Below are 27,606 nucleotides of genomic sequence, written 5' to 3' on the forward strand. Positions count from 1 at the left end.
TTTCTTCTGTGAGATGGTCTTTAATTTTTTTTTATCTCTCTCTAATGGAGTTATTTTTGGTAATCTTTGCTTTCCTTGGAAATTATCCCTATCATCTAGGTTTTGAAATTTATTTGCATGAGGTCTGCAAAGTAGTCTGTTTTTTAATAATTAATTTTTATTGGAGTTTATTTAATATACAATGATTTGTTAGTTTCAGGTGTACAGCAAAGTGAATCAGTTATACATATATCCACTCTTTTTTTTATTCTTTCCCCATATAGGTCATTACTGAGTGTTAAGTTGAGTTTCCTGTACAGTAGGTCTTTATAGTTATTTTATATATAGTAGTGTGCATGTTTCAAGGCTGTCCCATGTGGCGCTACTGGTAAAGAACCCACCTGCCAATGCAAGAAACAAAAGAGTCAGGTTCGATTCCTGGGTCGGGAAGATCCTCTGGAGGAGGGCATTGACAACCCACTCCAGTATTCTTGCCTGGAGAATCCCATGGAGAGAGAAGCCTGGCAGGCTACAGTCCATAGGGTTGCAAAGGGTCAGGCATGACTGAAGCAACTTAGCACACCACACACACATCATATTTTCTTTATCCATTCATCTGTTGATGGACGTTTAAATTGTTTCAGTGTCTTGGCTATTGTAAATAGTACTGCTATGAACATATGGGTGCATATATCTTTTCAAATTATAGTTCTAAATACATGCCCAGGAATGGGATTGCAGGGTCATAGGGTAGCTCCATTTTTAGTTTTTTGAGGAGCCTCCATACTGTTCTCTGTAGTGGCTACACAAGTTTACATTCCCACCAGCAGTGTAGGAGGGTTCCCTTTTCTCCATACCCTATCCAGCATTTGTTATTTGTAGACTTTTTAATGATGGCCATTCTGACCAGTGTGAGCTGGTACCTCACTGCAGTTTTGATTTGTATTTCTCTAGTAATTGGCGATAATGAGCATCTTTTCATGTGCCTGTTTCATGTACCTGTTAACTCTTTACTCATTGCCTTACTTTTCTTTGAACCTATTAAAACACTGCTTCATTGAGAGATCTAGGGAATTCCCTAGTGGTGAAGACTCAGTGCTTCCACTGCAAGGGGCATGGTTTCCATCCCTGGTCGGGGAACTGAACTGAGATCCCACATGCCCTGCGGTTGGCCAAAAATAAATAAAATAAATTTTATCTAACTCCCACCAAGACGTATAATAACACCTGTGTTGTTTTTTTTTTTTTTGAGGCTGAACTTTGTTTCTTTGAAGGACCATGAGTAAAGTTCAGTTTTTGTTTTCAGACTTGAGTGATTTGATTGCATTTTAAGATGGACATCTGAGTACATATAATGATGAAACAGTTTAAAATTCCGTAGAAAAATTTATGATTATTCTCTAAGAATGTTTACCTTTTAATGAATAGCAACAAGACCTCTTGGTCAGTCAGATTTCTTAGTAAAATTGTTTTAATGATTTAGGTGGAAATGTCTCTAAGGGACAGTTTGAGACCATGACTGTATGTCATGTGTAACTTTAGTCATCGGTTGAGCTTGCAGACATGATGCCTTCTAGGATTTCAATCAAATGGTAAAAGATATTGACACTTTTCATATCACTTAAAATTGCAGTGGTTGTGCCATGGGAATTAAAAAAATGAAATATGAAGACCTTTAAAATGCACAGTAAGCAGTTAGTTTGGATTAATTAGATACAGAAAATACAGTATTCTTTTTCATAAGAAAGTTGAATAGAGGAAACAGCATTTTCCACATTCTTATTTCTAAAAGACTTGCTAATATGATAACAAGTGAAAAGAGAGATTTTCTACTGAAAGGGCTGTCCTAACTCTTCTGTTTAGCCACACTTGCATAGGTGTTTTCAATTTCTTTGTCTTCTGGACATGTGTGGGTAAATTCTTCACGGGCATAGGCATTGTGGAGATAGCGCCAGACTCCTGAGAATTCTACTGGAATGTCAAAGTCACGGTATTTCTTTGCAGCAACCTAGGGTTTTGGGAAAAAAAAAAGAGGAAAAGCAGTTGGTAGTGGGGGGCATCAGTAACATGCTGACTGTGTAAAAATATATCTCAAAGGTCCAGATCATTGAGGACACGTTACCCACACAAAAAGTAGTACAAAATAAACTTAAAGAATCTTTACTTTACTACTTTAATGTTTTTTTGCATATGTAAACAAAACTTCATGCTTGTAATTATTTTTGTATGTATGCTATGTTTAATTATGAATATGTTTAGAAGAAGGAAGCACAGATAAAGAGCTTGTATCTCTTCACTGGACTAGGAGTTTGTTTAGGGCTCCAACAGTGCCTCGCTCCCCAACAATTCTGTGCAATGGCTAATATTACCCTTGTTTTATAGACAAGACAGTAGAAAACACCTTCTGATTTAGGAAGAAACAAGCAAGAAGTGTTTATGCTTCCCAGTGGAGATCATTATGGATTTTTCCTCTGAGGAGAAAAGGAGACATACACTACGCATAACAATGATGACAAATCCATAATATAAAAACCTCACACTGAGTGGTCACTGTGCTTCTTGCTGGTGACTCCCCAGGCCCCTCTCAATCATTCAGCCCACCCTGTACAGACTTACTTTAATAATGTGCAGTTTGGGTAACAAACTGCAGTCAGCCAGGGTCAGTTGATCCCCATCCAAGAACAATCTTCTGGAGACTGTGAGTTCCTCAGCACTGTCTGGATCAATTTCATCCAGAAGTGGGGTGTTCAAGTAGTCATCCAGACGCTTAAATTCTTTGAGCAGAGATTTTTCAAAGGCTGAGGCAATGAAATCATAGGGTTACTTATATATTTGTTGTCTTCATGACTGAATACATTCTCAATATGATTTTCACACATTTAGATATCTCTATCTTTTCACATTGCTTACACTGACTCTTCAAAATCTATATATTTAACTAGAATGCTCAACTACACACTGACAAGACACAGGCAGATGTTTAATCAAATGGCGAGTGGAAATATTTTTGGACTTTTCTTGAGGAAGCACATTGGGAGGAGAATCAAAGAAAGAAAGGTGATGCATATTATCACTAAAGAAGAGTCAGAAAGTAGGATCGGAGACTCATAGCTCTCCTGATTCAGAGAACAGTAAACCTGTTCAAGAGTGTTTGTGGGAAATGGTAGGTGCTATGGTTTAAGAAACCTTAAAGGTACACGCAACTGGGAGAGTTGGAGGGTTAAGAAATACAATCCTTCAGTTAGTTCACACTTGGCATGCCAGTGTTCTAATTGAGCTAAGCTGGTGATTACTATATTGAATATTAGGTTCTAAATCCAACAAAACTTCATTCAAGGGATTTTCAGAAGAGAGAAAAGAGAATGAGATGAAGAGTATTTCCAAATATATATTATATATTCAGGAAAATCCTATTTTAGTTGAGTCAGAATGTGATTGTGAGCATGTGAGAAAAGCAAAAAGATTTACATAAAGGTGTCTTACTCTTATTTGCCTCCTTTTGTGTATTCTTAATATATGCAGAAAACTTGGCAAAGAGATTACAGCCCACATCAAAGGACTCCTTGTTCTTGGGACTCAAGTGAGGATACCTTAAAAAGAAACATCACTGCACATAACTTTCACATATAACAAGGCATACACCAGGTGTCCTAGCTTGCACTCTACTGAGAATAGAAGTTTTGGAAAATTGTGCTGGAAACTGAAGGTCCTGAGAACCGTTTCATTGAACATATGTCTTTTTCCCAGTCTGAGAATACTTTAGTGTTTAAAATTCACTGGGAAACCAGCTATTTGGAATTCAAAGTTCCTTTATCTGTGAAAACAATGTTTCAAATGACTGTTGGGTCACTAAGTTTTGACCAACTTTTGCGACCCCATGGACTGTAGCCCACCAGGCTCCTCTGTCCATGGGATTTTCCAGGCAGGAATACTGGAGTGGATTGCTATTTCCTTTTCCAGGGGATCTTCCAGACCCAGGAATCGAACCCAGATCTCCTGCATTGCAGGCAGATTCTTTACCGACTGAGCTATGGGGGAAGCCCCCCATACTTGATCCTAAAAACCTGTTTGGCAGAAGGTAAGTAGTATAAAAAAAACATGGCTTCAAATAACAAAACACATAAAAGTGTAAAGAGGAGAGGGTGGGGAAAAGTAGTGAAGAAGTTTTCCTTTTAGTAATACAAAGTTAATTTAGCATAATACAATCAAATAAGGTAATAATGTAATTCACCACATTAACAAATGAACGAAAGCTGTATGGTCATGAACAGATGTCTGAAAAGTGTCCACTGAAAATCACCAAATCAATTCCTATTCATAAAACCCTGCACTAGCAACTAGGAACAGTTGGGTCCAACATTTAACCATCTTCCTTGATTCCCCTTTCTCTCCATCCCTGCATTTGATCCATTAGCAAGTCTAGCCAGCCTAGCTTTCAAAATGTATCTATAATCTGTCCACAACTTGCCACATCCCCTGCTTCCTGCCTGGTCCCAAGCCTATATTCCTGCAACCGTTTTTGATTACAGTAATTTCCCGACATATGAACCTTCAAGTTCCAAACTTGCAAAGATATGAGCTAGATCTGCATGAGGACGACTTCATTGAACTTGCTGTGCAACACAAGGAGTTCACTAATGCAGACCTGATGGAATTAGAGGCCCAGAGAAAGGACAGAGAGGCCAGGGGAAGAAGTAAGTGAAGCACCGATGAGGTTTACGACACAGCAAATGGCAAGGCGATTTTTTTTTTATTTGAGGAGGCAGTGTTAGCTTTTGAAGCCCAGGACCTGCACCTAGAATGGTACATGAATGCCGCAGCAGGTGTTCAGAATGCAATCCACTGCTACTGTGTCATCTATGGCGAGAAATAGAGTAACTACCTCGACATCACTGGACTGTTTCTTCAAGAAGGTGGAAAGAATTGAGTCCAGCAAGGAGCCCGAGCCTGTGCCATCAATGCAGGCATGAGTGAAATTGCAGCTGGCCCTCTATCTCCTACTGCTCTTGACCTTTCAGCTCTATCTCCCACCTCGCCTCCCTCCTCTAGTCAGTAACCCTTCTTGCCTGTTCACTGGATGCCAGCTGCTGGATGCCAACTGTTGTACTGCACTACTGCACTTTTCAAGGTGTTGTGATATAGATTAAAAATGTTTCCTTTGTTTTTTTGTGTGTGCTTGTTTACGTTTTATGTATTATTTGTGTGAAAAGTATTAAAGCCCATTACAGTACACTACTATATAGCTGATTGTGTTATTGGTGGTGTGTGTGCACTCAGTGGTGTCCGACTCTTTGCCACCTGTGGACTGTAGCCCACCAGGCTCCTCTGTTCATGGGATTTTCTAGGTTATTGGGTACATAGCTCAGTCGGTAAAGAATCTGCCTGCAATGCAGGAGACCCGGGTTGGATTCCTGGGGCGGGGAGATCCTCTGGAGAAGGAAGTGGCAACCCACTCCAGTATTCTCGCCTGAAAAATTTCATGGACTGAGGAGCCTGGTGGGCTACAGTTGCAGGGAGTCAGGCACGACTGAGTGACTTCACTTAAGCAGAAGATGCTGCCAGTGGTAAAGAGTCCAACTGCCAATGCCAGATATGCAGGTTCAATCTCTGGGTAGGGAAGATCCCCTGGAGGAAGGAATGGCAACCCACTCCAGTATTCTCACCTGGAGAATCCCATGGACAGAGGAGCCTGGTGGGCTACAGTTCTTGGGATCGTAAGATTCGGACACGACTTAGCGACTAAACCACCACCACCAGGCCAACTTCACTGGACTTACAAACAAATTGGACTTATGAACATGTTCTCAGAATGGAACTCGTTTGTATGTAGGGAACTTCCTGTATCGTCCCTCTCCCATGCTTGTCCCTCACACTCTCAGAATATTCTGCACCTGCTACCAGAGCCCAAGTCTTCACAGTGGTGTGATCTGATCCCACCTTACCTCTCTGCTCTCATCTCTTCCCACTCTCTGCCTTATTCCCATTGACCACCTTGCTCTTCTTCAAATAGGCCTGACAAGCTCCCACCACAGGTCCTTTTCACTTGATCTGCTTTTCAATAAAGAGCTTTCCCTCGTATATGCACATGGCCTGCTTCTCTCTTCTTTCAGGTCTTTTAATCTGATATCTCCTCCTAAGTGAGGCCTTTCTCTGGCCACCTTATCTGACATTGCAACCTCTCCCCTGTCCCAAGCACCCACTACTTCCTTCCCTTGCTTTACTTTTTCTTCATATTTATCATCATCTAAAATAGTTTATATTTTGCTTTTTCCCTTGCTTATTTGCTGTCCTCCCTAACTAAAATGTAAGTTCTGCTAGGGCAGAGAGACTTTGCCCATTTTATTCACTGGTATGTTGCAAGTGCCTAGAATAGTACCTAACACATAATAAGTATTCAGTAAGTATTTGTTAAATGATTAAATGAATTGATTACTTTCTATAACTTGGTCAAATGTATCCATCAATAATTTTCAGCAAGTATCATTTTAAATGGCCAAATATTACAACTATTCCCTTTAAAATCAGTAAGGGATGAGGATAATCATGATAACTATGGCTCTTCAATATTGTGCTGAATGTACTAACTTGTGAGACAAGGGAAAACACCATTCTGGGGGTGACTACGTTTTGTACATAAAGTTTAGGCAACAAGACAGAAATGCCTATGATTGCTATTATAGTTGACAATCTCTGAGGTTTTAGCAAGTGGAGAAAAACAACAACATAAAGCAATCAGTATAATTATTGGAAGAAAAATAACAATATAACTGTACACCTATAAGGGCATACCTATAAAAGGCAAGAAAAGATTGCCTTTTCTAGCCAAAATAATTGCTAGAGTTAATGAGATATTTTGATAAGGTGGCTAAATACAAATCAAACATTAAAGAACTGGCCATAACAAAACGGATATTAGTAACATATTCCACTTACAAAAGTGACAAATGTATAAACTATTTAGAAATAATTTAATATGAAAGGTATAGAAACAAAATAAAAACAAAACTCTACAAAATTTCATCAAATAACACAAGACACTTAGGATAACCTGAGTGTCCATCAGTGGATGAATGAAGAAATGTGGTTCTACACACACACACACACACACACACACACAATGGGTATTAGCCATGAAAAAGTAGGAAATCCTGCCATTTGTACCCACATGAATGGATCTTATGAACATTATGGTAAGACAAATACTATATGATATCACTTACATATGGAATCTTAAAAAGCCAAACTCATAAAAATAGAGAGTAGAATGGTGGTCATGAGAGAGGATGGGGGATGGAAGAATTGGGAAGATATTATTTAAAAGTAAAAACTTGCAACTAGTATATAAATAAGTTCAGGAAATCGAATCCACTGCCTAGAGATTATAGTCAATAATACTGTATTATAAACTTCAAAGGTGTTAATATAGTAGATCTTAACCATTATTACCACTAAACATAAATGATAATTATGTGATGGAATAGAGGTATTAGCTGGTGCTAGGTGGGTAAACATACTGCAATATATAAATGTATCGAATCAACATGTTGTATACCTTAAACTTACACAATGTTATACGACAACTATATTTCAATATTTTTCAGACACATTTTTCAATGACTGTATGGTATTACATTGTATGGATGCATGAAATTTCATTGCTAATTCTGAAGTTTTGAAGTTTAATAAAAGATAGAGAATAGCATACAAAAAAGAAATGCCATGTATCCACCATCCATATTTACTAAAAGCCAACATTTTGCCTTTAAAAAAGACTTGAAGGAGCCTTCTACTGGGCATGTTGGCAGTGGCTCCTGAGGGACCTCTCAGAGAGAGCTGAGATCTGCTGGAAAGACATCAGTGGGGACCCAAGCCATTATACACTGGGAACCAGAAGTTCACTTGAGATCACAAGTTAGCGGAAATGCAAGCTGAAGTATCAGTGAGATATCACTAAACCCATCTGGGTGCCACAGATGTTAAAAGAATAATAATGCATAGTATTAAAGATATGTAGAAAAAGAGTATCCTTATATGCTAATGGATAAAGCAGTACAATTTTTTAAAGGATACATACCATTTGAATTTTGTTCCTGTGAATCTATTCCACAGGAATAAAAACACCAGTACATAAGGACACATGAATAAGGATGTTATTTATAGCAGTTTGTGGTGATTAAAAAAAACTGGAAGGAAAGGGAATGTCCATCAGTAGAGGAATGGTTTGGCACCTTGCAGCATAATAATAGTAAGCATAAATCTACACTAGTGGAGTTGATGAATATTAAAAATGTTTTTTGAAGTCAGATAAGCAAGATGCATAAATTATGCTTGCTATTATTGTGTTTATATGAGCATAAAAAGGGTATGGAAACATACACCATAGATTATTTTTCATTAGTTACCTTTGGGAGCAAGAAAAGTTTGGGGAGCAGGTGGTTTGAGGGGATTCAGTAGTAGAGGAGGATGGATGAGGAGAAAATAACAAAATAAGACTCAATACTTATAGGACAAACTTGGAACAAGTGCTTAAATATAGGAAGCCATCACTAACGGAGGGAAGAGACATAGTATAGGAAAACAGAAAAGAATCTGAAATAGTATCCCTAGTTTCTCAGGTAGGAAGAATTTCGTACTGATAGACCTTTTTATTTATAATGTATACATAAACATTAAGACTTTATTTTTTAGAGCAGTTTTAAGCTTACAGCCAGACTTCTGACTGATGACAACTGTGAGATAATAAATGACTGATATTTCAAGACACTGAGTTTGTTGAACAACAATAAAAAATGAATACAGTAGTCTTATTATTTTCAGAGACTATCCTGGGTGGGCAGAGACGTAGAGCTGTCATTCAAGTGTAGACAGTGCAGTTATGGCCTCTGGCTAATTGAGAGATATCTGTTTCCTGGTTTTCTTGTGTTAGGTATGTTCTCCCTTCATGCCATCAGTGATATAATAAACCTCACCAGTCCTCAATGGACTTTACAATGTTATTATCCCATGCCCTCACTTCCAACCCACCATGGGTTTCTTCTCTATTTCTAGACTACAGAGAATTTACTTTTTTATTTTAAGTAAGTTATACATTTTAAAAATAATTGGAAATATTATATTGATGGCCTTTGTGTATTTGAAGTCAAAGGGGGAAGTTTATGCATGATAGACATAATATTTCTCCCCTGCAGAACTAAAAGATCAGACTGAATTAAAGGCTATTTCAAAATTGTAGATCTTCTGAGAGTGCTACAAGAAAATAAGTCTGATTGCTACCAGTATAAGTGTCCCCAAACCTCATTATGGATCAGACAATGTGGCTAAAATTAAATTTAATTTCTAACACACTACTTGCATCTCATAGTTTTAATATATATAAAAGTTTTCTAATCATATATGGAGTGATCAGGGTGTATCTTTGCAAACTTTTCTAGAAAGAGCAAAATAGAGGTCTGAAATAGGCCATTCTGGTATGACCTAAGTCAAATCCCTTATGATTATACAGTGGAGGTGATGAATAGATTCAAGGAATTAGATCTGATAGAGTGCCTAAAGAACTAAGGATGGAAGTCCGTAACTTTGTACAGGAGGTGGTGACCAAAACTATTGCAAAGAAAAAGAAATGCAAGAAGGTAAAGTGGTTGGGTGAGGAACACTTACAAATAGCTGAGAAAAGAAGAGAGGCAAAAAGAAAGGGAGAAAGGGGAAAAATATACCCAACTGAATGCAGAGTTCCAGACAATAGCAAGGAGAGATAAGAAGACCTTCTTAAATGAACAATGCAAATAGAGGAAAACAACAGAAAGGGAAAGACTAGAGATCTCTTCAAGAAAGTTAGAGATACCAAGGGAACATTTCATGCAAAGATAGGCATGATAAAGGACAGAAACTGTATGGACCTAACAGAAACAGAAGAGATTAAGAAAAGGTGGGAAGAATACACAGAGGAACTACACAAAAAAGGTCTTAATGACCTGGATAACCATGATGGTGTGGTCACTCACCTAGAGTCAGACACCCTGGAGTGTGAAGTCAAGTGGGCCTTAGGAAGCATTACTACAAACAAAGCTTTTGGAGGTGATGGAATTCCAGCTGAGCTATTGAAAATCCTTAAAGATGATGCTGTTAAAGTGCTGCATTCAATATGCCAGCAAATTTGTAACACTCGGCAGTGGCCACAGAACTGGGAAAGGTCAGTTTTCATTCCAATCCCAAAGAAGGGAAGTGCCAAACAATGTTAAAAGTACCACACAATTGCGCTCATTTCACATGCTAGCAAGGTCATGCTCAAAATCCTCCAAACTAGGCTTCAGCAGTACATGAACTGAGGACTTCCAGATGTACAAGCTGGATTTAGAAAAAGCAGAGGAACCAGAGATCAAATTGGCAGTGTTCACTGGATCATAGAGAAGGCATGGAATTCCAGAAAAATATCTACTTCTGCTTCATTGACTACACTAAAGCCTTTGACTGTGTGAGTCACAACAAACTGGAAAATTCTTCAAGAGGTGGGAATACTAGACCACCTTACCTGCCTCCTGAGAAACCTGTGTGTGAGTCAAGAAGCAACAGTTAGAACTGAACATGGAACAACTGACTGATTTAAAACTGGTCAAAAAGTATGACAAGTCTGTATATTTTCACCCTGCTTATTTAACTTATATGCAGAGTACATTATGTGAAATGCCAGGCTGGATGAATCACAAGCTGGAATCAAGATTGCCAGGAAAAATATCAACAACTCACTGGAAAAGACCCTGATTCTGGGAAAGACTTAAGGCAAAAGGAGAAAAGGGTGGCGGAGGATGAGGTGGTTAGATAACATCACCAACTCAATGGACATAAATCTGAGCAAACTCTGGGAGACAGCGAAGGACAGGGGAGCCTGGCGTGCTGCAGTCCATTAGGTTGCGAAGAGTCAGACATGACTTAGTAACTGAATAACAACAACAAAACAAAAGTTTTGTAATCGTATATGGAGTGATGGAGGGGATCTTTGCAAACTTTTTTAGAAAGAGCAAAACTGAAAAAGAGATGTTTAGAAAAATCCTAAATCTGCGATAAATAAGCCAATAAAACAGATCATCTCAAGAACAATAATATCCAGTAAAAATGCTGTACCTTGGAGGAGCCAGTGTCTGCTCTAGAAACTCCTCAATTTTAATGAAGTCTGTTTTCAACTCCTTGTTATATACCAGGAAGGGAGGATTGGTGCCTGGGGCTAAGTCCTTCAGCTCTTCAGGCTTTCTATGATTATTGAAAATAAGCAGAGTTAGGCTTCTAGATAAATTACATATTATGCAAACACCAAGATTGTATCGGTGTCTACTGATTTTAACCCCCAGAATAAAACATGTCCTGATTTCTCTTACCTGGTCATGTCAACAGTAGTCACATTGAATTTAACTCCTTTAAGCCAGAGGATCATAAAAAGGCGTTGACTAAAGGGACAATTTCCAATACTCTCCCCATCACTTCCAGCCTATTAAGATAAAGAAAGGCTTCATTTATTCATTTGCTCAACAAGTATTTATTGAATGCCTACTGCAAAATGAGCTAGTTGCTAGAAACAGAGTTGGAAGTCCTTCATCTCAAGGATCCTACAATCTGTGGGCAGAGAGTGCAAATGAAGCAAATAATTTTATTGTATGTAAAAATTACAAGTGTGATGAGTATATAATAATGATAAATCATATACATTACCACAATTTATATAACCATTTCAGATATTCCAAAATTTTGTTACTCTAAATACTTCAATAACAAATGTTTCCAAGCATACAACTTGTTCCATTTCTAAGATTATATATTTAGAATTCATCTTTAAAATCAGAATGTTGACTAAACAGTATTTGCATTTTCTGTTTTGATAGATCCTTCCAAATTTCCTTCTTGAAAGATATGTTCCATATTTTCATTGGATATTTGATTTCCTTATTCTGTGAATTGTTTGTTCATGACAATTGTATATTTTTATTAAGATTAGGACTTTTTCCTTATTAGTCTGGAAAAATTATTTGTCTACTAAAGACACTAACTCTTTTTGATACATGTTACATGTAATTTTTTGAGGTCTCATGTAAAATTAAAATTTTAAATACAGTCTTATACTGTTTTCCTTTGTAAAATCTGGTTTTTCTGGTATGCATATACAGCTGTTATATACATCAAAATTGCAAAGAAAAAAATTTTCTTATTTTGTTTTACTATAAAGATGTCCTCTCGTGTTTTTTCTAGTACCTTTATGGTTTCCTTTTTACATTTGTTTCATCTATTAATATTTAGAATTTATTTTCACATAAGGAGTGTATTGGGACTCCAGCTTAATTATTTTTACTATTTTACGAATAGATACATGTGCCTGTATGTTCATTGCAGCCCTATTTACAATTTCCAAGATATGGAAGCAACTTAAATGTACATTGACAGATGAATGGATGAAGAAGATGTGGTGAAGGGGAAAACATGTACACCCATGGTGGAGTCATGTCAATGTATGGCAAAACAAATAAAAATAAATAAATTAAAAAAAATAGCCATTTAGATCACTGGAATAAAAATAAGAGCCCAGAAATACATTTTTACACTTAGCGTCCCTGGAGAATTATTTTTTTCAACAAATGGCGCTCAGACAACTGGGTATCCATACTTAAAAGAATGAAGTTAGATCTCTACTTCATATCATATACAATGATTAACTTAAAATGGAGCACAGACCTATATGAAAGAGCTAAATTAGAATAATTTTGGAAGAAAACATCCAAGCAAATCTCCGTGACCTTGGATTAGGCAAAGCATTTTGGATATGACTCTAAACACTAAGATCACAGCAAATATAATTGGTAAATAGAATTTCACTGAAATAAAAACTTTTGTGCTTCAAAAGTTACCACTAATAAAGTAAAAAGTTCATAAAAAAAAGAAGCTGTGTTGTATATATACAATGGAATACTACTCAACCGTAAAAAGAATGAAATAACACCATTTGCAGTAACATGGATGGACCTGGAGATTATAATCCTAAATGAAGTAAGCCAGACGAAGACAAATGTCATAGATTATCACTTATATGTGGAAATTAAAATATGACACAAGTGAACTTATCTGTAAAACAGAAACAGGCTCATAGACATAGAGAACAGACTGGTGGTTGCCAATGGGTGTGGTGAGGGCGGGATGGAGTAGGCATTTGGGATTAGCAGATGCAAATTATTATTAGATGAAGTCATTAGACTTGAACCTTTACGATGGGATTAATGGCCTTATAAGAAGGGATCAGAGAGTTCCCTCCCCTGCATTGCTCTTTCTTCACTTTCCCCTACAACCATGCATACGAGTTTGCAGCAAAGAAGGCACTTATCTATCATAAACCAGGAGGCGCGTTCTCACCAGAAACTGACCATTCTGCCACCTTGATCTTGGACATAATTCTTATTTTTTTGGTAAGTTTTCTTTTTCTTGGCAATGACTGCAACAGAGGAAATAGTGTTCATTGTTGCTCTTTGTGGCGTCCAAGAGTGAAGAGATATGGGAAGAGACAACCAGTCTTGGCAATCTGAACTTCTTTTGTAACAGAAGTCAGACTAAAGATCCAATCATAACTGGGGTCAGTGAGTGGAATCTTGATTACGGGTGGGAGGCAGGAAGAACAATCAAGTCTGATAATAGTTACAGCAGGAAGGGCGGGTTGCTTTTGGTAAAAGGAAAGTCAGAACACTGAGATGTGGGGGAAATGCAGTACAATTTTACAGGAAAACCGAAACTTTTTCTGTTGTTTATAATAATGCTGATTTAAAGTGCCATTACACAAAATGTATGACTATACAATAGAGAAAAAGACAGTCTCTTCAATAAGTGGTGCTGTGAAAACTGGACAGCTACATGTAAAATAATGAAATTAAAATATTCTCTAAAACCATAAACAAAAATAAACTCAAAATGGATTAAAAGCCTAAATGTAAGACTTGATTCTATAAATCTCTTAGAGGGAAACTTAAGCAAAACACTTCATGACATAAATAGGAGCAAGATCTTTTTGGATCCACCTCCTACAGTAATGAAAATAAAAGCAAAAATAAACAAATGGGATATAATTCAATATAAAAACTTTTGCACAGCAGAGGAAACCGTAAATCAGAGAAGAACGCAACCCGTAGAATGGGAGAAAATACTTGCAAATGAAGCAACTGACAAGGGGTTAATCTCCAAAATTTACAAATAGCACAAGCAACTCAGTATAAAAAACCAAACAGCCCAATCAAAAAGTGGGCAGAAGATCTAAACAGACATTTCTCCAAAGAAAACATACAGGTGGCTTATAATCACAAGAAAAGATGTTCAACATCTCTCATTATTAGAAAAATGCAAATCAAAACTACAACGAGGTATAAACTCACACTGGCCAGAAAGGCCATCACCAAATAATCTACAAACAATAAATGTTGGAGAGGATGTGAAGAAAAGGGAACCCTCCTATACTGTTGGTGGGAATGTAAGTTGGTGCACTCACTATGGAGAACAGTATGGAAGTTCCTGAAAAAACTAAAAATAGAACTACCATATGACCCAGCAATTCCAGTCCTTAGCATATATTCAGAGAAGACTGTAATCTGAAAAGGTACATACCCTTCAATGTTCATTGCAACACTGTTTACAACAGCCAGTACATGGAAGCAACCTAAATGTCCATTGACAGATGGATGGATAAAGAAGATGTGGTATATATACACAATGGAACACTACTCAGCCATAAAAAGGAATGAAATAATGCATTTTGCAGCAACACGTATGGAACTAGAGATTGTCATACTGAGTTCAGTTCAGTTCAGTTCAGTCACTCAGTCATATCTGACTCTTTGCGACCCCATGAACCGCAGCACGCCAGGCCTCCCTCTCCATGACCAACTCCCTGAGTCCACCCAAACCCATGTCCATCGAGTCGGTGATGCCATCCAACCATCTCATCCTCTGTGGTCCTCTTCTCCTCCTGTGCTCAATCTTTCCCAGCATCAGGGTCTTTTCCAATGAGTCAGCTCTTCACATCAGGTGGCCAAAGTATTGGCGTTTCAGCTTCAACATCAGTCCTTCCAATGAACACCCAGGACTGATGTCTTTTAGGATGGACTGGTTGGATCTCTTTGCAGTCGAAGGGACTCTCAAGAGTCTTCTCCAACACCACAGTTCAAAAGCATCAATTCTTCGGTGCTTAGCTTTCTTTATAGTCCAACTCGCACATCCATACATGACCACTGGAAGAACCATAGCCTTGACCAGACGGACCTTTGTTGGCAAATTAATGTCTCTGCTTTTTAATATGCTGTCTAGGTTGGTCATAACTTTCCTTCCAGGGAGTAAGCGTCTTTGAATTTCATGGCTGCAATCACCATCTGCAGTGGTTTTGGAGCCCAGAAAAATAAAGTCAGCCACTGTTTCCACTGTTTCCCCATGTATCTGCCATGAAGTGATGGGACCAGATGCCATGATCTTAGTTTTCTGAATGTTGAGCTTTAAGCCAACTTTTTCACTCTCCTCTTTCACTTTCATCAAGAGGCTCTTTAGTTCTTCTTCACTTTCTGCCGTAAGGGTGGTGTCCTCTGCATATCTGAGGTTATTGATATTTCTCCTTGCAATCTTGATTCCAGCTTGTGCTTCCTCCAGCCCAGCATTTCTCATGATGTACCCTGCATATAAGTTAAATAAGCAGGGTGACAATATACAGCCTTGACATACTCCTTTTCCTATTTGGAACAGGTCTGTTCTTCCATGTCCAGTTCTAACTGTTGCTTCCTGACCTGCATACAGGTTTCTCAAGAGGCAGTCAGGTGGTCTGGTATTCCCATCTCTTTCAGAATTTTCCATATACTGAGTGAAGTAAGCCAAATATCATATGATATTGCTTATACATGGAATCCAAATATGATGGAAATGAACTTATTTACCAAACAGAAACAGACTCAGAGACTCAGAGAATAAACTTATGGTTACCAAGAGGGAAGGTGGGAGGAGGGATAAATTGAGAAATTGGGATGGACATTGACACACTGCTATATTTCAAATGGATAACCCAAATTTTAAATGATATAATCAACCATTTAGACCTAATTGATATCTATGAGACATTTCACCCCAAAACAATGAATTTCACCTTTTTCTCAAGTGCACACGGAACATTCTCCAGTGTAGATCACATCCTGGGCCATAAATCCAGCCTTGGTAAATTTAAAAAAAAATGAAATCATTTCAAGCATCTTTTCTGATCGCAATGGTAAGATTAGATGTCAACTACAAGGAAAAAAAAACTATTCAAAATACAAACATATGGAGACTAAACAACACACTCTTGAATAACCAACAAGCTACAGAAGAAATCGAAAAGGAAATCAAAATATGCATAGAAGCAGATGAAAATGAAAACATGACAACACAAAACCTGTTGGATTCAGTAAAAGCAGTGCTAAGGGGAAGGTTCATAGCAATACAAGCTTACCTCAAGAAACAAGAGAAAAATCAAATAAATAACCTAACTTTACACCTAAAGCAACTAGGAAAAGAAGATATGAGAACCCCAGGGTTAGTAGAAGGAAAGAAATCATCAAAACTAGGGCAGAAAGAAGTGAAAAGGAAACAAAGAGACTATACCAAAAATCAACAAAACTAAAAGCTGGTTCTTCAAGAAGATAAATAACATAGACAAACCATTAGCCAGATTCATCAAGAAAAAAAAGGAGAAGAATCAAATCAACAAAATTAAAAATGAAAATGGAGAAATCACAGCAGACAAAATAGAAATACAAAGGATCATAAGAGACTACTATCAGCAACTGTATGACAATAAGATGGACAACTTGGAAGAAATGGACGAATTCTGAGGAAAGTATAACCTTCCAAAACTGAACCGGGAAGAAATAGAAAATCTTAATAGACCTATCACAAGCACAGAAATCGAAACTGTAATAAAAAATCGTCCAACAAACAAAAGCCCAGAACCAGATGGTTTCACAGGCGAATTCTACCAAAAACTTAGAGAAGAGTAAACACCTATCCTACTCAAACTCTTCCAGAAAATTACAGGGGAAGGTAAACTCCCAAACTCATTCTGTGAGGCCACCATCACCCTAATACCAAAAGCAGATAAAGATTTCACAAAAAAGGAAATCTACAGGCCAATATCACTGATGAACATAGATGCAAAAATCCTCAACAAAATTCTAGTAAACAGAATCCAAAAATATATTTAAAAGATCATACATCATGACCAAGTGGGCTTTATCCAGGGATGCAAGGATTCTTCAGTATCTGCAAATCAATCAACGTAATACACCACATTAACAAATTGAAAGATAAAAACCGTATGATTATCTCAGTAGATGCAGCGAAAACCTTTGACAAGATTCAACATCCATTTATGTTAAAAAAACTCTCCAGAAAGCAGGCATAGAAGGAACATACCTCAACATAATAAAAGCCATATATGATAAACCCAGAGCAAACATTATACTCAATGGTGAAAAATGGAAAGCATTTCCCTTAAGTCAGGAACAAGACAAGGATGCCCACTCTCCCCACTACTATTCAACATAGTTTTGGAAGTTTTAGCCATAGCAATCAGAGAAGAAAAAGAAATAAAAGGAATTCAGACTGGAAAAGAAGAAGTAAAACTCTCACTGTTTGCAGATCCTCTACATGCTGCTGCTGCTGCTGCTAAGTCGCTTCAGTCGTGTCTGACTCTGTGCAACCCCATGGACAGCAGCCCACCAGGCTCCTCTGTCCCTTGGATTCTCCCTTGGATTCTTATTCCCTTGGATAAGGTATGGACACCTTATCTTTGACAAAGGAGGCAAGAATATACAATGGAGAAAAGACAATCTCTTTAACAAGTGGTGCTGGGAAAACTGGTCAAACATTTGTAAAAGAATGAAACTAGAACACTTCCTAACACCATCCCACAAAAAATAAACTCAAAATAGATTAAAGATCTAAACGTTAGACCGGAAACTATAAAACTCCTAGAGGAAAACATAGACAGGACACTCTCTGACATAAATCACAGCAGGATCCTCTATGACCCACCTCCCAGCGTAATGGAAATAAAAGCAAAAATAAACAAAAGGGACCTAATTAAACTTAAAAGCTTTTGCACAACAAAGGAAGCTATAAGCAAGGTGAAAAGACAGCCTTCAGAATGGGAGAAACTAATAGCAAACGAAGCAACGGACAAAGAATTAATCTCAAAAATATACAAGCAACTCCTGCAGCTCAATTCCAGAAAAATAAACGACCCAGTCAAAAAATGAGCCAAAGAACTAAACAGACATTTCTCCAAAGAAGACATACAGATGGCTGACAAACACATGAAAAGATTCTCAACATCACTCATTATCAGAGAAATGCAAATCAAAACCACAATGAGGTACCATCTCACGCTGCTCAGAATGGCTGCTATCCAAAAGTCTACAAGCAATAAATGCTGGAGAGGGTGTGCAGGAAAGGGAACCCTCTTACACTGTGGGTGGGAATGCAAACTGATACAGCCACTATGGAGAACAGTGTGGAGATTCCTTAAAAAACTGGAAATAGTTGCTTGTATATTTTTGAGATTAATTGTTTGTCTGTTGCTTCATTTGCTATTATTTTCTCCCATTCTGAAGGCTGTCTTTTCACCTTGCTTATAGTTTCCTTTGTTGTGCAAAAGCTGTTAATTTTAATTAGGTTCCATTTGTTTATTTTTGCTTTTATTTCCAATATTCTGGGAGGTGGGTCATGGAGGATCCTGCTGTGATTTATGTCGGAGAGTGTTTTGCCTATGTTTTCCTCTAGGAGTTTTATAGTTTCTGGTCTTACGTTTAGATCTTTAATCCATTTTGAGTTTATTTTTGTGTATGGTGTTAGGAAGTGTTCTAGTTTCATTCTTTTACAAGTGGTTGACCAGTTTTCCCAGCACCACTTGTTAAAGAGATTGTCTTTTCTCCATTGTATATTCTTGCCTCCTTTGTCGAAGATAAGGTGTCCATAGGTGCGTGGGTTTATCTCTGGGCTTTCTATTTTGTTCCATTGATCTATATTTCTATCTTTGTGTCAGTACCATACTGTCTTGAATTCCAGAAAAATAAACGACCCAATCAAAAAATGGGCCAAAGAACTAAACAGACATTTCTCCAAAGAAGACATACAGATGGCTAACAAACACATGAAAAGATGCTCAACATCACTCATTATTAGAGAAATGCAAATCAAAACCACAATGAGGTACCATTTCACACCAGTCAAAATGGCTGCTATCCAAAAGTCTACAAGCAATAAATGCTGGAGAGGGTGTGGAGAAAAGGGAACCCTCTTACACTGTTGGTGGGAATGCAAACTAGTACAGCCACTATGGAGAACAGTGTGGAGATTCCTTAAAAAACTGGGAATAGAACTGCCATATGATCCAGCAATCCCACTGCTGGGCATACACACTGAGGAAACCAGAATTGAAAGAGATGCGTGTACCCCAATGTTCATCGCAGCACTGTTTACAATAGCCAGGACATGGAAGCAACCTAGATGTCCACCAGCAGACGAATGGATAAGGAAGCTGTGGTACATATACACAATGGAATATTACTCAGCCATTAAAAAAAATACATTTGAATCAGTTCTATTGAGATGGATGAAACTGGAGCCCATTATACAGAGTGAAGTAAGCCAGAAAGAAAAACACCAATACAGTATACTAATGCATATATATGGAATTTGAAAGATGGTAACGATAACCCTATATGCGAGACAGAATAAGAGACACAGATGCATAGAACAGTCTTATGGACTCTGAGGGAGAAGGTGAGAGTGGGACGTTCTGGGAGAATAGCATTGAAACAAGTGTGTTATCATGTGTGAAACAGAACACCATTCCATGTTCGATGCATGAGACAGATGCTCGGGGCCGGGGCAATGGGATGACCCAGAGGGATGGGATGGGAAGGGAGGTGGGTAGGGGTCCAGGAGGGGGAACACATGTAGACCCATGGCTGATTCATGTCAATGTATGGCAAAAACTACTACAATATTGTAAAGTAATTAGCCCCCAACTAAAATAAATAAATTTATTAAAAAAAAATAAAGCCAAGAGAGGAAGGGAAAAAAAAACAAACCTGGAAATAGAACTGACATATGACTTAGCAATCCCACTGCTGGGCATACACACCTAGGAAACAGAATTGAAAGAGACACGTGTACCCCAAAGTTCATCACAGCACTGTTTACAATAGCCAGGACATGGAAGCAACCTAGATGTGCATCAGCAGACGAATGGATAAGAAAGCTGTGGTATATATACACAATGGAATATTACTCAGCCATTAAAAAGAACACATTTGAATCTGTTCTACTGAAGTGGATGAAACTGGAGCCCATTATACAGAGTAAAGTTTGTCAGAAAGAAAAACAACAATATAATATATTAATGCATATATACAAAATTTAGAAAGATGGTAATGATGACCCTATATGCTGGACACCAAAAGAGACACAGAGATAAAGAACAGATTTTTGGTCTCTGTGGGAGAAGGTGAGGGCTTCCCTTGTAGCTCAGTTGGTAAAGAATTCACCTACAATGCAGGAGACTCGGGTTTGATTCCTGGGTTGGAAAGATCCCCTGGAGAAGGAAGTGGCAACCCACTCCAGTATTCTTGTCTGGAGAATCCCATGGACTGTAGCCTGCCAGGCTCCTCTGTCCATGGGGTCGCAAGAGTTGAACACAACTTAGAGACTAAATCACCACCAGGAGAAGGCCAGGGTGGGATGATTTGAGAGAATAGCATTGAAACATGTATGTTGCTGCTGCTGCTAAGTCGCTTCAGTCATGTCTGACTCTGTGCAACCCCATAGACGGCAGCCCACCAGGCTCCCCTGTCCCTATGGATTCTCCAGGCAAGAACACTGGAGTGGGTTGCCATTTCCTTCCCCAATGCATGAAAGTGAAAAGTGAAAGTGAAGTTGCTCAGTTGTGTCCGACCCTTAGCGACCCCCTGGACTGCAGCCTACCAGGCTCCTCCGTCCATGGGATTTTCCAGGCAAGAGTACCAGAGTGGGTCACCATTGCCTTCTCCAACATGTATGTTACCATATGTGAAATAGATGACTAGTCCAAGTTTGATGCATGAAACAGGGCACTCAAAACCGGTGCACTGGGACAACCCAGAGGGATGGGATGGGGAGGGAAGTGGGATGGGGGTTCAGGATGGGGGCCACATGTACACCTGTGGCTGATTCATGTCAATGTAAGGCAAAACCCACCACAATATTGTAAAGTAATTAGCCTCCAATTATAATAAATAAATTAATTTAAAAAAATAAAATGGATAACCAGCAAGGACCTACTGTATAGCACAGGAAACTCTGGTCAAAATTATGTAAACAACCTAAATGGGAAAAGAATCTGAAAAAAAATTGGATATGTGTGTATGTATAACTGATTCACTTTGCTGTACGCCTGAAACTAAATCAACTATTCTCCAATATAAAATAAAAATTAAATTAATAAAAAGAGCCATTACACAAAATGTTGGGCTTTCCAGGTGGCGCTAGTGGTAAAGAATCCACTTGTCAATGCAAGAGACACAAGAGACCCGGGTTCAATCCCTGCGTCCAGAAGATCCCCCAGAGGAGAGCATGGCAACCCACTCGAGTATTCTTGTCTGGAGAATCCTATGGACAGAGGAGCCTGGCGGGCTGCAGTCTATGGGGTCACAAAGATTTGGACATGACTAAGTGAGTGAGCACATACACACACAAATTGCGAAGCCTGATTGATAAATTACCTGCTTCCAGCTGGCAAAGACAGGATGTGGTCATTCACCAGAAGAACATTTTCTCTTTGCGCTTGTGATCTAAGTTTTTAAGTGTAAAAAATAACAACAACTGCAACATCTGACATTTATTGAGTGTTTACTATGTTAACAACTACTGTGTCTTACATATTTATTTGATTTAATCCTTACAATGAAGATGGTCCTGTGAGGGAGGTTCTATCATTACTCTTGTTTTACAGATGAAGAAAGAGACTCAGAGAAGTTGACTTGCTCAAGTACTCTCATCTATACAGGAGTTGAACACATACACTCTTCTCATGTAGCAAATCCAGTACTATCTACTCCAGAACCCACACTCCTTAAACACTGCTTTCTCCCAACTAATAGTTTTATTGGATTTGTTATTAATCAGAGAAGGCAGAGAAACCAGAGATCAAATCGCCAACATCTTTGATTCATAGAAAAAGCAAGAAAATCCCAGAAAAACATCTACTTCTGTTTCATTGACTATGCTAAAGCCTTTGACTATGTGGATCACAACAAACTGTGGAAAATTTTTAAAGAAATGGAAATATCAGATTACCTTACCTGCCTCCTGAGACACCTGTATGCAGGTGAAGAAGAACTGGACATGGAACAATAGACTGGTTCAAAATTGGGAAAGGAGTACGTCAAGGCTATATATTGTCACTCTGCTTATTTAACTTCTATGCAGAGTACATTATGTGAAATGCCAGGCTGGATGAATCACAAGCTGGGATCAATATTGCTGGGAGAATTATCAATAACCTCAGATATGAAATGACACCACCCTTTTTGCAGAAAGCGAAGAGGAACTAAAGAGCATCTTGATGAAGGTGAAAGAAGAGAGGGAAAGAGCTTGCTTAAATTTCAGCAGTCCAAAAACTAAGATCATGGCATCCGGTCCCATCATTTCATGGCAAATAGATGGGGAAACAATGGAAAAAGTGAAAGATTTTATTTTATTGGGCACGAAAATCACTGCAGACAGTGACTGCAGCCATGAAATTAAGAATCTTGCTCCTTGAAGAAAACCTATGACAAACCTAGGTAGCATATTAAGCAGAGACATTACTTTGCTGACAAATGTTTGTAGAGTCAAATCTGTGGTTTTTCCTGTAGTCATGTATGGATGTGAGAGTTGGACCCTCAAGAAGGCTGAACACCAAAGAACGGATGCTTTCAAGCTGTGGTGTTGGAGAAGACTCTTGAGAGTCCCTTGGACAGTAAGGAGATTGAACCAGTCAAACCTAAAAGAAATCAACCCTGAATTTTCACTGGAAGGACTAATGTTGAAGCTGAAGCTCCAAAACTTTGGCCACTTGATGCCAAGAGCTGACTCATTAGAAAAGACTCCGGTGCTGGTAAAAGTTGAAGGCATGAGGTAAAAGGGACGACAGAGGATGAGATGGTTGGATGGCATCACCGACTCAATGGACATGAGTTTGAGTGAACTCCAGGAGATGGTGAAGGGCAAGGAAGCTTGGAGTGCTGCAGTCTATGGGGTTGCAAAGAGTCAGACATGACTGAGCAACTGAACAACAAAGTCTTTATGATTGTCTTTATGATAGTTCTAATTTGAAAATAGTCTGGCTAGAGAATAGTATCATTTTCTTTTATCCCACATTTATCAATAAAGACAAAAATATTTTATTCAGGATTTTGGCCCAAATGTTTAAGTCTATAATGTTATGGGCTTCCCTCATGGGTCAGATGGTAAAGAATCTGCCTGCAATGCAGAAGACCTGGGTTCTATCCCTGGGTTGGAAAGATCTCCTAGAGGAGGGCATGGTAACCCACTCCAGTATTCTTGCCTGGAGAATCCCTATGAACAGAGGAGCCTGTTGCAAAAGAGTCAGACACGACTGAGTGACTAAGCACAGCACATATAATGTCATGTACAAATCTGTGAAAGCTTAATTTTAGACTGGTAGATAACACAAAAACTCCATTTATCAGTGAACAGCAAACAAATAAGACAACCTCTGCGTCTAGAGAAAACAAAATGTGTTCTTTCAGAAAATCCTTTCTTAGTTCCTGGATATAAATCTTGCCCAAGTCATTCAGAGCTGAAAGGCAATGTTTTCACTAGCTACATGGAACACAGGGGTGTGTGTGATATGAATTCTTAATTGTGATAGGAAAAAACTTACTTTCTTTTAGGGATCCCATCAGTGCTATTGGGAAATTGTGGTAGGTTTCCCAGAGGTAGCTGGGAAAATTGCAGAGTCATTTAATCTTTGGAAAGACACCACATTATAAATGAGATACAATTGCTTTTTAAGTTTTGTCATTAACATTTTCACTGCTCTCAATCCCTATTCTCCCTCAGAGTATCTTCTACAGAACTTCTAGAGATCTTTGGAATCAATCTTGAATGCGTGCATGCTAAGTCACTCAGTCGTGTCCAACTTTGCGACCCTATGGACTGTAGCCTGCTGGGCTCCTCTGTCCACGGGATTCTCCAGGCAAGAATACTGGAGTAGGTTGCCATTCCCTTCTCCAGGGGATCTTCCCGACCCAGGGATCAAACCCACCTCTCTAATGTCCCCTGCATTACAGGCAGATTCTTTACCACTAGCGCCACTCTTAAAGCAAAGCAAAATAGATGATAGTCGAGGTTCTTTCAGAAAATCTGTGACTTGTGTCAACGTCATTAGATAAGCTTACATCTAGAGGATTTCATCTAATTAAATTTTGAGAAATTTTACTAAAAAGTGTGCCCAAGTGAAAATAATTAAGATTATGCACAGCTATTTTAATTTCCCAGGTGGTGCAGTGGTAAAGAATCTGCCTGCCAATGCATGAGATGCAAGAAATGTGAGTTTGATCTCTGGGTCCAGAAGATCCCCCGGAGAAGGAAATGGCAACACACTCCAGTGGGCTACAGTCCATGGGGTCACAAAGAGTCGGACACGACTGAGTCAGACACGACTTAGCCACTGAATATGCACACACAAAACAGCTATTTAAAAGGAATGGAATTTTAACCCAGCCATTTACTAGCTATGTAACCTTAGGCAAAACTACCTAGCTACTCTTTTCTTTAGTTTCTGTACCCATAAAATAGGGTTAATAATAAACCACCTAGCACAGGCCCTGCCATATAGTAAGTACTCAGTAAGTGATTAGTTTTTAACCTGAAAGTTATTGTTTAATTTAACATTTGCTCCTCCAACATGTGACTTCCTAACTTCTACTGTCTAGATAACCACGCAAATCATGGGAAGTCTGTGAAGATAAACAAACAGATCAGTGCCAGCAACAGGTTAAAGGAATTTGGTTGGATTGAATAAACAAGTTTAGACAAAAGAAACTAGTTACCCTATGAAGAGATTTATTATCTCTGGTTTGAAATTGGTAGGTATAAAATGCCAGTTAGGAAGTTAAGGCTTGCTTAGATTTGCTGGAATCCAGAGGTAGGAGATGGAGAAGGAAATGGCAATCCATTCCAGTACTCTAGCCTGGGAAATCCCATAGACAGAGGAGACTGGCGGGCTACATTCCATGGGGTCACAAAGAGTTGGACACGATTGAGTGGCTAAACAGCAATAACAAGAGGTAGGAGAAGTGGCTCTTACGCCCCACAGTCCAGCAAACACTTACTTGGATTCTTCTGCTGTGTAGGAATTCAAGAGTCTCTTTTTCTCCCATAATTTTCAAAAGGCAGATTAACTATGTCCTTGGTGTATATATGTTTAAAAAAAGTGAAAGTAGAAGTGTTAGTCCCTCAGTCGTGTCTGACTTTTTGCGACCCCATGGACTATAGCCCACCAGGCTCCTCTGCCTGTGGAATTCTCCAGGCAAGAATACTGGAGTGGGTTGCCATTCCCTCCTCCAAGGGATCTTCCTGACCCGGGGATCTAATGTGTGTCTCTTATGTCTCCTGCATTGCAAGCAGATTTTTTACTGAGTCACCAGGGTATAAAAGTATTATTTTGGCTAGCAGGTGTTTAATCTACTATTTAGTAAGCACACCTTATTTATGTCTTTGTAGGCCATCAAGAGGAGATGTAGTTTTAGAGGCAAATTACTTAACCCTTATTTCCTTAGCTTACTTATCTAGAAATCATGAGAACAATATTACTACCAATACTATTTATAATACTACTTTACTTTTATTAACCTATCCTCTCAAACTAAAGGAGATAATGTATGTCAAGTGTTTAGAAAAAGGTCACACATGATATGAATTTGTTATTATTATTATCATCATCATGAATACTTCCAATAGTAAATGAAAATATAGAGAAAATAGTTAATATAGGCAAAGATTTAGGAAACTATGTAGTTTCTACTTGGAATAACCCATACAAATTGTTTCTTTTTCTTGATGAGCTAATTTAGAAACACATGTTCCTTTCTCCTGCTTTAGGGGTTTTCCAAAGGGCTTTTCTTAAAAGTTAAGACGTTAAAAAAAAAAACAAAAAACACCAAGGCAAAATGCCTGCTACTCACATAACAGGCACACAAACACTGCTGGCTTTCCCCTCCTGTGGTGTTCATGTGACACTGCTGTGATGTTCATCCAACGTAGGAGAATTTTAGAAAGCTCTGTTTGGACCATGGATGGGAATGAGGCTCTCGGGCCATTTTTGGCCCTCTCCTCACATTCAGGCCTTCCAAAATCTATCCAATAAAACATAGATTGTGAGAGCTGGAAAGAATTAAGGATCATTTTGTCAGGCTCCTTCACTGTATAGATAGAGGAACAAAGAGGTCCACGGTTACAAAGGAAGTCGCTAAGAATACAATTTAGTTGTTCTGACTACTAACCAGTCTAGTTGTCTTTCCACCATATCTTCTTGTTTTTTTTCAGATGGGATGTTTTTCTATTGTTATCTAAGAGCAGCCAAACACCCAAGCATTCTTCAAGGACTCAGAGTAGGTACATAATCGCAAATTTATTTCCTTTCTCTAGCTGAAATGTTGACTTTTTAAAAAGGAGCTGAGGTCCAGTGTCAAGAAAAAATACATTCTGTATGCTATCATTAGAGCTAGAAACTTACCTTCACAAAAAGCTCAATTTCAGGGTCTGCTTCACTGCTGGGCCTTGGGCCTGCCATCTGTCTGTTTTAGTGGCAGTTGTCAGCCCTCTGCCTTCTGCACAGTCCACAGCACTCACAGATTGGTTTCTTCCAATTTTTATCCAAAGGCTTAAATACAGGTTGTGCTTTAAGAGGGAAATCCAGCTTGTAATAGTCAGAACTGGGCTAGTCTCTCTTCAAGAGGAGGGGTGCAGAAAATGCTAGATGCTTGAGAGCAGCTCTTGAATTTGTTTTCCTTCTTCCTCTTGACCTAACATTTGAATCAAGGAGGAGCCAACTGGGTGTGTATAAACTGGCTGGCTAGAAGGGTGGGGGTGTTTCCAGAGACGCTTCAATGCTATGAGTCAGCATAGAGAAACACATACACACAAATACACAAGCATTTTCAATATATCAAGCAGACCAGATGTTCTCTAGAGCTTCCCTTTGAATCCTGGGCTTCATGCCCAGAAAATGGCCCCTTATGCTGTTCTGTAACCTAACAGCAGCAAAAAGCTCTTCCAAGAAAAGGTCCAGAAATCATTCAGGTTTTAACATTGAAAAGGATGTTTATCTAATGACATTGCCTAAAAGTTGGTTTGAAAAGAAGTGTACTTCATCAAAAGTCTCCAACCTCAATTCTACTGCTGACACAGCCAGATTTCCCTTCTGGGTTGCAAATTTCACTTCTCTTCTATAATCGGGGAATGTTCAACGGGAGGGTTGAGTCTGGGGGTGTCTTTTGCATGTTTCTCTGTTTCTGGGAATAGTGGACTCATTCTCTGTTTCTGGGA

General features: G+C 38.6%; 1 protein-coding gene across 1 annotated transcript; it reads right to left on the minus strand.

The window, feature by feature from the left end:
- Positions 1-1,356: 1,356 nt before the first annotated feature.
- CLIC2 (chloride intracellular channel 2) lies at positions 1,357-27,097 on the minus strand. The gene is made up of 6 exons (XM_081563684.1): positions 26,795-27,097; positions 11,349-11,458; positions 11,098-11,223; positions 3,463-3,569; positions 2,596-2,777; positions 1,357-1,987 (listed from the first exon to the last, which is right to left on the minus strand). The coding sequence occupies exons 1-6, from the start codon at positions 26,849-26,851 to the stop codon at positions 1,826-1,828; spliced, it is 744 nt and encodes a 247-aa protein (XP_081419810.1). The 5' UTR covers positions 26,852-27,097; the 3' UTR covers positions 1,357-1,825.
- Between the last annotated feature and the right edge of the window lie 509 nt (positions 27,098-27,606).

Source organism: Giraffa tippelskirchi, chromosome X (assembly GCF_054371585.1).
Source record: "Giraffa tippelskirchi isolate mGirTip1 chromosome X, T2T-mGirTip1v1.2.pri, whole genome shotgun sequence".
In the NCBI taxonomy this organism is placed as follows: Eukaryota; Metazoa; Chordata; class Mammalia; order Artiodactyla; family Giraffidae; genus Giraffa; species Giraffa tippelskirchi.

Bases quoted from the DNA above. Each gene is read 5' to 3' on its own strand.
- CLIC2 (XM_081563684.1), bottom strand. From the start codon at position 26,851: ATGGCAGGCCCAAGGCCCAGCAGTGAAGCAGACCCTGAAATTGAGCTT. The intron at 11,459-26,794 runs GTAAGTTTCTAG...TTATCTTAATAG, and splicing joins AAATTGAGCTTTTTGTGAAG to GCTGGAAGTGATGGGGAGAG. The intron at 11,224-11,348 runs GTAAGAGAAATC...CAATAATCATAG, and splicing joins ACTACTGTTGACATGACCAG to AAAGCCTGAAGAGCTGAAGG.